This window comes from Neovison vison, chromosome 1, assembly GCF_020171115.1.
Source record: "Neovison vison isolate M4711 chromosome 1, ASM_NN_V1, whole genome shotgun sequence".
Taxonomy (NCBI): Eukaryota; Metazoa; Chordata; class Mammalia; order Carnivora; family Mustelidae; genus Neogale; species Neogale vison.
In genome coordinates, this window is record NC_058091.1 from 238601705 (window position 1) to 238617045 (window position 15341).

The 15341-nt window shown below is 44.4% G+C and overlaps 1 protein-coding gene and 1 pseudogene across 1 annotated transcript in view; both read right to left on the minus strand.

Annotated features, from left to right (window-relative positions):
• Positions 1–10317, minus strand: part of LOC122890934 (protocadherin alpha-6-like) — a 31957-nt gene extending 21640 nt beyond the window's left edge. Inside the window, exon 1 of the mRNA XM_044226389.1 lies at positions 9797–10317. Coding sequence (XP_044082324.1) covers positions 9797–10231 — 435 coding nt within the window. The 5' untranslated portion in view covers positions 10232–10317. The remainder of the gene's footprint in view (positions 1–9796) is intronic.
• LOC122896562 lies at positions 829–3243 on the minus strand (annotated as a pseudogene).
• Positions 10318–15341: the final 5024 nt, after the last annotated feature.

Here is a 15341-nt window from a genome sequence, read left to right on the forward strand (position 1 = left end):
GATTACATAATGTGTTTGTAGAACAAATATATAACTGAAAGGCATAATACCAAACAAAAGTGGAAGCAGGCAAATGGAATTATTATTCAAGGTCCTACCATTGTCTGAAGTGGTAAAAGGATTAATTTAATTTAAATTTTAACAAGTTATTAGTGCTATTTTAAAGTCCAGAAAATCAATAAAGAAATTAGTAAAAGGGGCGCCTGGATGGCTCAGTGGGTTAAATCCTCTGCCTTCAGCTCAGGTCATGATCCCAGAGTCCGGGGATCGAGCCCCGCACCAGGCTCTCTGCTTGGCAGCAGGCCTGCTTCTCTCTCTTTTTGACTGCCTTTCTGCCTATTTGTGATCTGTCTGTCAAATAAATAAAATCTCACCAAAAAAATTCTTTAAAAAAAGAAATTAGTAAAGAATATACTGTATGATTGGGGCGCCTGGGTGGCTCAGTGGGGTAAAGCCTCTGCTTTTGCCTCAGGTCATGGTCTCAGGGTCCTGGGATCGAGCCCCACATCGGGCTCTCTGCTCAACAGGGAGCCTGCTTTCTCCCCTCTCTCTCTGCCTGCCTCTCTACCTACTTGTGACCTCTCTCTGTCAAATAAATAAATTAAATCTTTAAAAAAAAAGAATATACTGTATGATTGAAAAGATAATAGAGAAAACGAGTAATTAAAATATACTACTCCAGGTAAAGATAAGAAAGAGAAGTAGAAAGGAAATTTTAGGGATTATTTTAAACTACGCCAATCATAATTAATTATTCATCCTGAGCGTTTTTTAATTAGGAAGAAATTGATAGAAACAAAAAATAAAACTTTAGATTAAAATACAAAATTAATAAAGGGTATTTAAAACTAACCTTTGAAGGGGAATCTCCATTTCCTGGCTGCAGATCCTCTCTGTCGTTAGAGTCAGGTACACTGGGACTGAAGGCCATGAGGTCGGTCTTGGGCGCGCCCTCCCCAGAGCACACCCTCTGCCGCCTCTGCTGCGAGTACGACCAGCTCCCCACCGCGCTGGAGCACACGAGCGTGGGCTTCCCAGGCCCGCACGCGCCCTCCCTGGGCGGAGCCGAGCACCGCAGCGCCGTGTACAGCAGCAGCGTGAGCACCAGCAGGCTGGACACCGCGCAGATGGCGACGATCAGGTACACGTTGACGTCCACCAGCGCCGTCTCGGCGCCAGCGGCGCCCGCCAACACCCGCGACGACGCCTTTGGCGCCTGGCCGCTCTCCACCAGCGACAGCAACACGGTGGCCGTGGCCGTCAGCGCCGGCTCGCCGTGGTCCTTGACCAGCACCAGCAGGCGCTGGCGCGGCGGGTCCGCCTCGTCCAGGGGGCGCGTCGTGCTGATCTCGCCCGTGTACAGCGCCACGCGGAACGGGCTGCGCGCGCCCCCCGCCGCCGGCTGCAGCTCGAACGACAGCCACGCGTTGTAGCCGGAATCCGCGTCCACCGCGCGCACCTTCGCCACCACGTGGCCCGCGCCCACCGACCGCGACACCAGCTCGCTCAGCGCGCCGCCCCCCGCCGCCCGCGCCGGGCCGCGGCAGCAGCCGCGGGCGCGTTGTCGTTCTCGTCCAGCACGAACACCTGCAGCGTCACGTTGCTGCCCAGCGGAGGCACGCCCGCGTCGCGCGCGCTCACTTGGAACTGCAGCAGCTCCAGCTCCTCGTGGTCCAGCGGCTGCAGCGCGTACACCTTGCCGCTCTCCGCGTGCACCGACACGTAGCTCGACAGCGCGCGCTCGCCCACGCGCCGCTCCACCAGCGAGTAGGACACCCGCGCGTTCTCCTGCGCGTCCGCGTCCCGCGCCGACACCGTGAAGATGTGGCAGCCGGGTGGGTTGTTCTCCTTCACGAACACCGTGTACTCGGGCTGCGGGAACGCCGGCGCATTGTCGTTCACGTCCGCCACTTCCACGGACAAGCTGGCGGTGGCGGAGAGCGGAGGCGATCCTCCGTCCCTTGCGGTCACCACCAGCTCATAGTTGGACACGCTCTCGCGATCCAAGGCGCTGTCCAGCACCAGCGAATAGTAGTTCTTGAAGGTGGACACCAGCTTGAAGGGAACGTGGGGCGACAGGGTGCAGGTCACCTGCCCATTGAGACCGGAGTCGCGGTCAGACAGACTGATCAGGGCGATGACGGTGCCTAATGGAGCGTCTTCTCTGATTGGGAGCGACAGGGACTTGAATTCCATTAGTGGGACATTGTCATTGGTGTCCTCAACTTCTACCATAACAGTACAATGGCCAGAGAGTGGGGGTTGTCCTTTATCAACACCCTCTACAAGAATTTCATAGGATTTGCTCTCTTCAAAATCGATAGATCCCTTTACCATAATTTCTCCAGTAATTGGATCTATGCGAAACTTGGTTTCCACATTTGGTAAAATATCACTTGAGAATGAATAAATAATGTCCGCATTCGAGCCTTCATCTAAATCTGAGGCGTTAAGTTTCATTACCGACGTTCCATTGGGAACATTTTCTGGTAATTTCACCGCATAGAGTGTTCTGTCGAAAGCTGGGGCGTTATCATTTGCGTCCAGCACTTTGATGAGTAACTGAACGGAGCCGGTCAGCTCAGGTTTCCCGCCGTCAGTGGCTGTGAGAACTAAAAAAATCTCCGGAGCTGCTTCCCTGTCTAAAGATTTCCTTAACAGTAGCCCAAGACGTTTCACCCGCTCGTCATCTGACGGTTTTTCCAGCGAGAAATACTCGTTGGGGCTCAGTGTGTAGGTCAGCATAGCGTTAGCCCGGATATCTGCATCGGATGCGCCCTCTAGTGGAACCCGAGAGTCAACAGGCCTGGATTCTGCCATAAATAGATTCTTTTGCGTTCCAGGGAACACAGGCGGATTGTCATTAATATCCTTCACTTCCACCTCCACATGGAAAACCTGCAGCGGCCTGTCCACGATCACCTCCAGGTGGATGCTACACTCCAGACTCCGCCCGCACAGCTCCTCCCGATCGATCCGAGAATTCACAAACAAAATGCCATTCTGCAGATTTACCTCCAGAAGGTCCCCGTGGCCTTTGGACGCCACCCGGAACAGGCGTGGCACCAGCTCCGCCAGCTCCAGCCCCAAATCCTGGGCGATGCGGCCCACGAAGGTGCCGTGTTTGGCCTCCTCCAGGACTGAGTAGTGAACCTGGCCACTCCCTGCTTTCCAGGCTGCGAGGAACAGAAGAGAGAGCAGCAGACGCCGGGATTCCTGGCTGCTTCCCCAGGAAAACTCCATCTCCAGCCCGTAGTGCTTTGTTTTTATTAAGGGATCTTGTTTCAAAATCAAGACAAATCTAACTGTTCAGTCCAATGCCGCTGTATCCTCCATTTCTCAGCATCTGGATGGTGGATGCAGCTTCTTTTTAAGAGCAGAAGGGATTTTTTTCTTTCGCTGTCAGGTCGATTTTATGGTACAGAGCGACATCATGTGGCTCCAAACCGTAAGTAATGGATTCTGATACCAGTGGTTTTTGAGATTTTATTTATTTATTTGACAGAGAGAGACAGCGAGAGAGGGAATACAAGCAGGGGAAGGGGGAGAAAGAGAAGCAGGCTTCTTGCTGAGCAGGGAGCCCCATGTGGGACTCCTAAGACCCTGGGATCATGACCTGAGCCAAAGGCAGAAGCTTAAGTACTGAGCCTTCTGGGCGCCCCTCACCCCTAGTCTTTTTCTTTCAGCCATTCCGCATACTTTAGAAACACATTTTATACTATTAAGGTCCACGGGTTGTACGGTTGATTGACTGTGATCCTTAGTTTCACCACGAGGGCAGCTTTTACTTCAGTGGAAATCCTTTTTTCCGCAAAGGTTTTAAGTATTTATAGAGACCTAGTTGTAGTTGACACACACTTTGTAAACATAGAATTGTTAAGTGTTGATTATGAAAATTCTTGACAGAGTTTGTGTGTTCCTGAGGATGGGGGAAAGTAGTTATTAATGATGACACAGTCTTCCTCTTTGGATTTCATATTTGTGGCGTTGAAGACTTCAGAGAATCCTCTGATCTAGGAAACCTCCAATGCCAAGAATAAGTCATTGAAAGAGAACTTTAAAAATGTTGGGACATTTTAAAATGTCCTTAAAGAGGAAGAAAAATCACCAGCATTTAACTGAAAGTCTTTAATTCATCTAAGGGCTAAAAGTTCAAGGAGCATTATAAAGGAAGTAGGATGTTGTGGAATATAGTTGGTATGGGAAACTATGGCAAGTGATTTTATTTAAAAATACATTCACTTCCAAGTAAGATTGGGTATTCTCAATTTTTCTCTTAGATTTATAAATTCTGTCTCTTAAATTTTTAAATCCTGTTCTCCAGTATCTAAGATGCATAAACTTCTGTGCTCATGTATTTTAGCCAAAGTAGATCATTTCCTGCTTCAAATATTATTTTTCACTTAAAAAACACTCATTTCATCCTCTAAGTACTACCCATCATTTCCAAATGCTTCACAAAGCAATTTCCCCTATTATATAACCATTTTAAAATTTACTGACCTCTTCATAAAATGAAGACTTTCATGAATAACCCAATTAAGCAGATACTTTTACTTTCTCTTATATACTGTAGCATACAGATGGAATCATTTGGGTAATTTATTACATTAATATCTCTTTTGTAGGCATTTAGGTATGTGTGTCTAATGACATGGGTGTAATGTAAAAAGTACAAAGGTCCAAATAACTGGAAACTTCTTTTATAAAATATAAACTTTTATTTTTTATATAGACTTTATTTAACTGATAGAGAGAGAGAGTGTTCAGAAGCAGGGGGAAGGATAGAGGGAGAGGGAGAAGCATGCTTCCTACTCAGTAGGGAGCCCAACTCTGGTGCTCCACCCCAGGACCCCGAGATCATGACCTGAGCCAAAGGCAGAGACTTAACTCACTAAGCCACCCAGGTACCCCAAAATATGAACTTTTAAAGAGCATACTTGTGTCTTCTTAGTTTAAGAGCTCAGAATACAAACCTAGTATTTGCTGAATATTTACCTATAGAATGGTTTGGTTCTCTTCAATTGTCTAATAAAATGCATTAAATTAAGGTGGTCACAAAGCTGGTTAGGAAAATATTATGTCTCAGCAGCAACCGCTATAATTTTCCAGAGATACAAAAATACTTTACTTGGACATTGCCCTAATTAAGATATATTTCAATTTCCATATCGAAAACCTGGACTTTAGCTTAGTTTTCATACTGGTTCTTGGTAGTCATGATCTTAGACACATCCTGAATTTTAGTACTCAATGAAGAATTCTCAATCAGTAGAGCACAATATATTTTCCTGACACAAGGAAACTTAACATAAATGGACATGATGGTAAATATTTTCAAACTCTCTTTGCCTCTTACATTCATTCATAAACCTCTTTCCCTCATGGTTGATTAGAACAAAAAGAACAATCTACTGGAAATAGCTTCATATTTCCACTTTACGAAGAGCCACACTCATACATATAAAAACATCTTTTCTGAATTAAAACATAAATCAGAGTAATTTCTCTGTTTGAGGACCCAAAATGTAGATTTGTACAGAATGATCATAAATGTCAAACATACTGGAAGAAACTGAAAATGACTCCCTGTCCACTTACTTTCTTTTGAAAATAACTAAATGCATAGATGAGGAATGCAACAAAATATAAAGGATATTTACGTGAGAACTATTAGTACTCCTCTGGTGTAGCAGCAATTTATCTCTAAAGAGAAAAGCTCAAAAGTCTTTAAAGTATCTTATTAATAGAGAATCTTGTTAGACAAGAATTGGAAGAAAAGAGCTCAATTTGAAGACTGAAGTCCCACATCCTGGGAGAGAAGAACTTTGGATGACCCTATTAATTTCAACAGGATGAAAACCAGGCCAAATGAAATAATATGTGAACTCAGGTGGGACAGGCTGTGGCTAATACTTGATGGACAGGGGTCAACAAAGGACAGTGACAGGAAATGAAATGAAAACAGGAAAAAAGAGAATCATCTCTCTCTTGTATATGTTAGCCTCACCCACAATGTCACTGAGTATTAACCAGATTTCAGCAAGGAAGCTTGTACAGGAAGTAGGAAGTTGTAGTTAAACAATTTATGTAAAATGTTCCATATAATTGTATACACTGGAACCCAATGGACTCCCAGAAGAAAGTTAATATTCTATTTTTATCTTTCATGATTGAGAAATAATCACTTGTTTTCTAGTCTCTTATATAGCTAAGATTCAGTTTCCAGTGGCAAGGAAACTTGAATGGAAGTCCATCTATTTGGAGAAATTATCAAATGCCAAATAGGGAAATGACTACAAAATAATCTCATTTTGTTTTATTTGGTTCCAGTTATTTGGAGTTTTATGTAGTATATAACACACATTAATGGACAGGCTGGTATTCAGAGGAAAACACTCAGGAGTAATAACATTAACTTATTAGAGTTTTTGAACATTAGCATACTTAATGCTGCTTGCGAAATAGGTTAATGATTAATAAGTTTGCTATAGAATAGTCTTTTTCAAGATTTATTTTTTTATCTTAGAGAGAGAGCATAGGGTGGGGGTAGAGGCAGAGGGTGACACAGTCTTAAAAAGAATCCCCACTGGGGCGCCTGGGTGGCTCAGTGGGTTAAGCCTCAGGGTCCTGTGATCAGGCCCCACCTCTGGCTCTCTGCTCAGCAGGGAGCCTGCTTCCCCCTCCCCCTCTGCCTGCCTCTCTGCCTACTTGTGATCTCTCTCTCTGTCAAATAAATAAAATTAAAAATCTTTAAAAAAAAATAGACTCCCCACTGAGGGCGGAGCCCCAGGAGGGGCTAAGTCTCAGGACATTAAGACCAGGACCTGACCTGAAACCAAGAGTCAGATGCTTAACCGACTGTGATACCCAAGCTCCCCTAGTAGTTTCTAAATTAAATATAGAGTAGTATTCTCAACAAATTGTTCTGATGGAAATCAATTCTTAACAAAATTAATAACCTTTTGAAAAGAATATTTTGTAAATGATGATGTAGGGAAGAAAGTATAAAATTTCACTTCCTATTGATTCTTTCAATGCTTACTAGTAAAAGTAGTGAGAATCTTAAGATGTACAAAGATATGATTCTAAAGCAATAAAATTATTTTCATGGAGTGTTGTGTATGTGGTTTTCTTTACCCAATTGGAAAACTAGCAACAATACAACGTGTTACCAAATGTGAGCACAAGAACTAAAATGAATCATGTTCAAGTAGAAAGAAAGAACTAAGACTCCACATAAATGAGTGAGTAAAAAAGGCTTCAGGGAGACAACAAGCTTAATAAACTAATATTTGGAACTGAAGATGTAAAGAACAACCAGGAAGTGGTGAGATTTTTGGTAAACTCATAAAATGGGCCAGTGACATTTGGACTAACACATGTAAGAAAGAATTCCAAATGAATTCCAAATGAAGCATTGAGCAAGGATTAGTACATCACAATTGGAGTCAAATATTCTAAACAGTACAATTCATCAAGGAAAATATATTTGGCTTCTATCCATTCATTATCAGTAAAATAACCCCACTACTGCACCTACTAACAACAACCACTACTACTACAATGACAAAAACTACAAGTATGGTTCTCATTACTTAACTGCTGATTCAGTTAAAAAAACATTAGTCAAAGAAAATTCAAACATTTTAACCACAAAATCCTTGAAAACCAATTACCAAAACATGTTTCAAAAAGAGTAAAAACATTGAGAAATAATAAACAACGGCATTTTCAAAGGATTTTAAAAACTACTCACCTTAGCAGAAATATCACCGTCCACATTCAGCAGCTCTTCTCTATCCCCGCCAATGGGACCAGGTGGAAGGCTGGGACTGAACGCCATGAGGTCGGTCTTGGGCGCGCCCTCCCCAGAGCACACCCTCTGCCGCCTCTGCTGCGAGTACGACCAGCTCCCCACCGCGCTGGAGCACACGAGCGTGGGCTTCCCAGGCCCGCACGCGCCCTCCCTGGGCGGAGCCGAGCACCGCAGCGCCGTGTACAGCAGCAGCGTGAGCACCAGCAGGCTGGACACCGCGCAGATGGCGACAATCAGGTACACGTTGACGTCCACCAGCGCCGTCTCGGCGCCAGCGGCGCCCGCCAACACCCGCGACGACGCCTTTGGCGCCTGGCCGCTCTCCACCAGCGACAGCAGCACGGTGGCCGTGGCCGTCAGCGCCGGCTCGCCGTGGTCCTTGACCAGCACCAGCAGGCGCTGGCGCGGCGGGTCCGCCTCGTCCAGGGGGCGCGTCGTGCTGATCTCGCCCGTGTACAGCGCCACGCGGAACGGGCTGCGCGCGCCCCCCGCCGCCGGCTGCAGCTCGAACGACAGCCACGCGTTGTAGCCGGAATCCGCGTCCACCGCGCGCACCTTCGCCACCACGTGGCCCGCGCCCACCGACCGCGACACCAGCTCGCTCAGCGCGCCGCCCCCGCCGCCCGCGCCGGGCCGCGGCAGCAGCGCGGGCGCGTTGTCGTTCTCGTCCAGCACGAACACCTGCAGCGTCACGTTGCTGCCCAGCGGAGGCACGCCCGCGTCGCGCGCGCTCACTTGGAACTGCAGCAGCTCCAGCTCCTCGTGGTCCAGCGGCTGCAGCGCGTACACCTTGCCGCTCTCCGCGTGCACCGACACGTAGCTCGACAGCGCGCGCTCGCCCACGCGCCGCTCCACCAGCGAGTAGGACACCCGCGCGTTCTCCTGCGCGTCCGCGTCCCGCGCCGACACGGTGAAGATGTGGCAGCCGGGTGGGTTGTTCTCCTTCACGAACACCGTGTACTCGGGCTGCGCGAACGCCGGCGCGTTGTCGTTCACGTCCGCCACTTCCACGGACACGCTGGCGGTGGCGGAGAGCGGAGGCGATCCTCCGTCCCGTGCTGTCACCACCAGCTCATAGTTGGACACGCTCTCGCGATCCAAGGCGCTGTCCAGCACCAGTGAATAGTAGTTCTTGAAGGTGGACACCAGCTTGAAGGGAACGTGGGGTGACAGGGTGCAGGTCAACTGCCCGTTGGCACCAGAGTCGCGGTCAGACACACTTATTAAGGCAAGGACCGTGCCAAGGGGAGTATCTTCTAATACGGGTAATGACAGTGATTTGATAACCAACTCAGGTACATTATCATTGACGTCCAAAATTTCCACCAGAACCGTGCAGTGACCTGCCATTGGGGGATTTCCTTTATCTGTCGCGTCTACCTGGATTTCATATAACTTAGTTTCCTCGAAATCTATATTACCTTTTACACTGATGTATCCACTAACTGGGTCTAAGTGGAATTTTGAAAGAGTATCTGCTGACATGTCTGTATTGAAAGAATATACAATGTCCTTATTTACTCCTTCATCCAAATCAGAGGCGTTAACAATCACTGCTAGGGTACCGTTTGGTGCATTTTCGAATAAACTGACTTTGTAGACAGACCTCTCAAACTCTGGGGCGTTGTCATTTACATCTAGAATGGTGATCTTCACTTGAGTAGTGCCAGTGAGCTCTGGTTTCCCACCATCAACTGCCGTTATTAGTAAGTGATGTTCAGGAGTGTCCTCGCGATTTAAAACTTTTTTCAACACGAGTCCAAGGGATTTAATATTCTCATCATTTCTTTTAATATCCAAGGTAAAATAATCATTGGAGTTTAGACTGTAGGTCAACAGAGAATTGGCTCCAATATCTGCATCTGATGCGCCCTCTAGCAGAATCCGAGAACCAGGCAGCCGGGATTCGTAAATAAATAATTTTTTTACGGCCATTGGAAAAATCGGCTGGTTGTCGTTAATGTCCTTCACTTCCACCTCCACATGGAAAACCTGCAGCGGCCTGTCCACGATCACCTCCAGGTGGATGCTACACTCCAGACTCCGCCCGCACAGCTCCTCCCGATCGATCCGAGAATTCACAAACAAAATGCCATTCTGCAGATTTACCTCCAGAAGGTCCCCGTGGCCTTTGGACGCCACCCGGAACAGGCGTGGCACCAGCTCCGCCAGCTCCAGCCCCAAATCCTGGGCGATGCGGCCCACGAAGGTGCCGTGTTTGGCCTCCTCCAGGACTGAGTAATGAACCTGGCCGCTCCCAGTCTCCCAGATTGTAAGGAGCAGAAGCGAAAGCAGAAATTGCCGGGCTCCTGAACCTTCTTCTCTCCATGAAAACACCATTGCAAGCCTTTCCCAAATATTGCGTCGTTCTTGCCTCGATCCAAACTTCAGAAAAGAATTTGAGTTCCTCATTTTTTTTTTTTTTAAATAACCTTACCATGCCCGTATTTCAGAGATGGTGAGGAAAAGCAGCATCAGAGTACACAACGCATGCGGCATTTCTTTTGTGGTGAAATACCTTGTGGTGGACAGCGACATCATGTGGCTAAATGGGTAAGTTTAAATAAATGTACTTAACCTCCGTATACTTGTCTGATCTTTTCCAAAATTTCTATTTTAGTTGTAATTCTCTTGGATCACTTGTCAAATCCTTTATATTTATAAAAATACATCCTTACAGCTTTCATACTATTCATCACTTCCAAATATTCCAATCCATGACATAGTAAAATACAGTAGAATGATTAACATTATAACAGTAGTGAAATATTCCCCATGTGACAACCATGGTGTTCTAATGGGGTTATCCCATTAAATTCTTCTTTTTTTAAGATTTTTTTGACAGTAAGAGAGATCACAAGTAGGCAGAGAAGCAGGCAGAGAGAGGGGGAAGCAGGCTTCCATCGAGCAGGGAGCCCAGTGTGGGGCTCGATCCCAGGACCCTGAGATCATGACCTGAGTCGAAGGCAGAGCCTCAACCCACTGAGCCACCTAGGCACCGCCCATTAAATTCCTTTTTCCCCATTAAATTCTCACAACAACTCTCCAAGACAGGTATTGATACAATTCACTTTTTGCAAACAAGAAAGTGAAAACACATACCGGTAAGTAACTTAAAAATATTAACTAGTGATATTAGGGTGGGATCTCAATCTGATTCAAGACCCCTAACTTTAACCACTTGGCCCAAAGTCTACATTTTATGGAAAAATTAGGGCCACCTGGGTGATTCAGTTGGTTAAGTGTGTGCCTTTTGCACAGGTTGTGATTCCGGGTTAGGGTCCTAGGTTCCAGTCGCTGCTCAGCAGGGAGTCTGCTTCTCCCTCTGCCCCTCCCCCTGCTCCTGCTCTGTCTCTTGCTTTCTCTCTCTCTCAAATAAATAAATAAAATCTTTAAAAAAAAAGAATTCCTGAAAGATGATTTAAAAAATTCAGGCCTTTCATACTTGTGCCCACCAAAACATTAAGACACTGAAATTATGTGTATATAGGGATGCCTGGCTGGCTCAGTTGGTGTAGCATGTGACTCTTAATCTCAGGGTATGAGTTCAAGCCCTACATTGGGTGGGAATCATAACAACAACAAAATGTATGTGTATATACATATCCATATACACATACATGTTCACTTCTACATTATTATGGCAATTATTAATTTACCAAATTTATTTACTTATTTATTATGGATAAAGGACTCTTGTATCCTTTATCCAGTGATTATACCCTTGCTGTCTTAAATGTTATTTTATAAGGATGTCAAAGGTTAATTTTTTACAGTGAAGTTCTTTTATAAATTTGGTTTACTATATGACAATACCATGTGATTTAAATATTTGTTACATTCATGACACCAAGTCAGACTATAGCTGGCTCAGTGGGTTGGGCCGCTGCCTTCGGCTCGGGTCATGATCTCAGGGTCCTGGGATCGAGTCCTGCGTGGGGCTCTCTGCTCGGCGGGGAGCCTGCTTCCCTCTCTCTCTCTCTGCCTGCCTCTCTGTCTGCTTGTGATTTCTCTCTGTCAAATAAATAAATGAAATCTTAAAAAAAAAATTTCCTCACCATTTATACATTTCAACTTACCTGCTTATCCTAAAATATTCACTGTATGAAATAATTATGTTTGTAATGATCTCCACTCCAGATGAATTTCTGGATCCCAGTTTCTTAAAAAGTTGTCATTGGGAAGTATTGGTAACTTAACGGATCAGTAGAGAAAAATAACTTTGGAACATAATTCACCATTCAATATCTGAAAGATAAGGCTATGTAATATTCTAAAGATCTCTGTGAATTCAGCAAGAGGCCTAAGTTTGCCGAATATTTGAAAGTTGACCAGAGAAAATTTATGGGCAGAAGTTGAACGTAGAGAGGTAAGAGGATGTCCAAAGTTTTGCTTATAGTCAGAACTTCTTGAAATAAAACCAAATACATGATTTAAATATTAGGAGATAAGTTTTCATACCAATTTTCCCCCATGCACTGAATGAAAGCATGCCGGGATTGCAACTTACTTGCATTTTATCATTCACATTTAGAATAGAATAAGTCATCAATTAGCGTTTAAATGGATAAATGAGTATTTTTTTAAAAGATTTTATTTATTTATTTGACAGACAGAGATCACAAGCAGACAGAGAGGCAGGCAGAGAGAGAGGGGAGGATGCAGGCTCCCCACTGAGCAGAGAGCCCAACGTGGGGCTCGATCCCAGGACCCTGGGATCATGACCTGAGCCGAAGGCAGAGGCTTAAACCACTGAGCTACCCAGGCGCCCTGATAAATGAGTATTTTAAACTTTCTCAAGTAACATAAGAGGTAAGTTACATTAATAATATTTGTTAATATCAAACATATAATTTCTAATTGATTCTATTGTACTAGTTCATGAAGAAGAACTAAGTAAACATTTAAGAATTATTTTGGAAAAGCATGAATCAAGGTAATAATTATAGATACCTATATGCCAGTTAGTGCTTTGAAGAATCTTGAAAAGTAATATCTAGTTTTAAAATGAGATACAGAATTAAAATTTTAAAACATCATGGACTCCATGGGACACCTGGGTGGCACAGTCAGTTAAGTGTCTGCCTTTGGCTGAGGTTATGATCCCAGATTCCTGGGATCAAGTACCGCATCTGGCTCCTTGCTCGGCTGGGAGCCTGCTTCTCCCTCTGCCTGTTGCTCCCTCTGCTTGTGCTCTCTCTCTCTCTGATAAATAAATAAAATCTTTTTAAAAATAAAAATAAATTTAAAGACATCATAGACTCCATATTAATGGAATATCTCTGACAATTTCTTATAATATTATACATTTCATGACATTTGAGAGTACACTAATGCAAAGTAGAATGACACAGGCAATTTATGATAGAGTAGACTCCATAATGATGGAATGATGCAATGAAAGTAATACTAAAGGACACATGAGTTTAGAAGACTGAGTCACTATGTAGATAAATATCAGTGAATAAAATCTACTCTCACTTAGATATCTCCCTAGGTAACTTACTTTAAAAGTATAAATAAGGAATAAGAAACCAATAAGAATTTAAGTGACAGATTGTGACTCTTGGAGATCTGAGTATACTTCGATATAGTTTTAACAGCTTACCATTTACCTGTACTACAAACACAGAGGCCAAACTTCTTAGTAGTACAGAGTTCAGTGATCATTTATGTTTTCTGCTACAAGTTTCAAAGGTGGTGAGTAGCTATGACACTGTAGGTAGGATGACTCCTCCCAAGAAAGAGCTTCTTACTTATTTGCCCAAGTCACTTTTCCCCCTGTACAGCCTCAGATAAACTTTTCTGATTCTCAGCCTCAGATAAACTTTCCTGATTCCCTAAACTTTGAGGCTTATAAACTGTTAAGAGCTAAGAAGTTTTCTGTAGAAATGGATTGTCCTTAAAAGAATTCCCCACCTAACTTCTCAAATCCTTTAAAAGTAGATCTCAGATGAAAATGAATATATGGCCTATCTTTTGAATGGCTAAGGCCAGATCACTTAGTGGAAGTTATTTCTACAATTCAATTTCTACACTTCAATACCCACTCACATACATACAAGGAAAAAACAGCAAATAACTAAGAACAAAATAGAAGACAGTTTTAGACAATTATTTCACTGTCTAAGACATTTTCTTTTGAAGTTTCAAAATTCTTTTCCAAGTTTAACATTTACTTGTCAAGTTTACATTTTAATGACCCAACACAGGAGTTTCCAATTAAAATGCAGTCTATCAATATCAGTCTTCACCTTTTGGGAAAACTCCAACTTCCTTAATTATATGGATGCTGCCAGGAGAAAGTGAGTGATCTCACACTTGTGTTAAATGTTATCCCAGGCATAGAGTGTGGTGCCAGAGGCAGGGAGTCATTCTCTACACAGTGGGAGGCCTGCATACATTAACCTAATAATACAGATACTGGGAAGGATGACTGAGCAACCCACTAGCATAACAACGAGTACTCACCACTTTTGGGGGGGGAAAAAGTCCCACCACCTGGCCACCCCACAATATAATTTTTTAAATGTTAAGATTTTTTTAATGTTAAAATATTTTAGTGTGCCTGGATGACTCTGTTGAATGTCCAACTCCTAATTTCAGCTCAAGTCATGATCTCAGGATTGTAAGATCTAGCCCCTCATTGGGCTCTGTGCTGGGTATAGAGCCCTCTTGAGATTCTCTCTCTCTCTCTCTCTCTCTCTCTTTTGGGCACCTGGGTGGCTCAGCTGGTTAAGCAACTGCCTTATGCTTGAGTCATGATCCTGGAGTTCCAGGATCAAGTCCCACATCAAGTCCCACATCAGGCTTCCTGCTTGGCAGGGAGTCTGTTTCTCCCTCTGACCTGTCTCTTCTCATGCTCTCGCTCTCATTCTCTCTCTAACAAATAAATAAATAATCTTTTTATTTTTTTAAAGATTTTATTTATTTATTTGACACAGAGAGAGAGATCACAAGTAGGCAGAGAGGCAGGCAGAGAGAGAGAGAGAGGGAAGCAGGCTCTCTGCTGAGCAGAGAGCCAGATGTGGGGCTCCATCCCAGTACCCTGAGATCAGGACCTGAGCCAAGGCAGAGGCTTTAACCCACTGAGCCACCCAGGCGCCCCTAAATAATCTTTTTTTTAAAGATTCTCCCTCTCTTTCTTTACCTCTGCCCCTCCCCACTCCGCTGCGCGCTCTCTCTCTCTCTCTCTCTCTCTATATATATATATATATATTTAACAAAATTGAAAGAGAATTCTTTTCTTTTTTTCTAAAGATTTTATTTGTTTGTTTGTTTGTTTGAGAGAGAGAGAGAGTGCCTGCTGGGGGTGGGGTAGGAAAAGCAAAGCGAGAGGGTCAAGCAGATTTCTCACTGATTGCAGAACCCTTCACTGGGCTGGATCCCACTACCCCGAGATCATGACCTGAGCTGAAATTGAGTCAGGCACCCAACCGATAGAGCCACAGATCATGATTAACCCACTGAGGCACCCAGGTGCTCCAGAGAGGGTATTCTTTTCTCAATGAACTCTCTATTG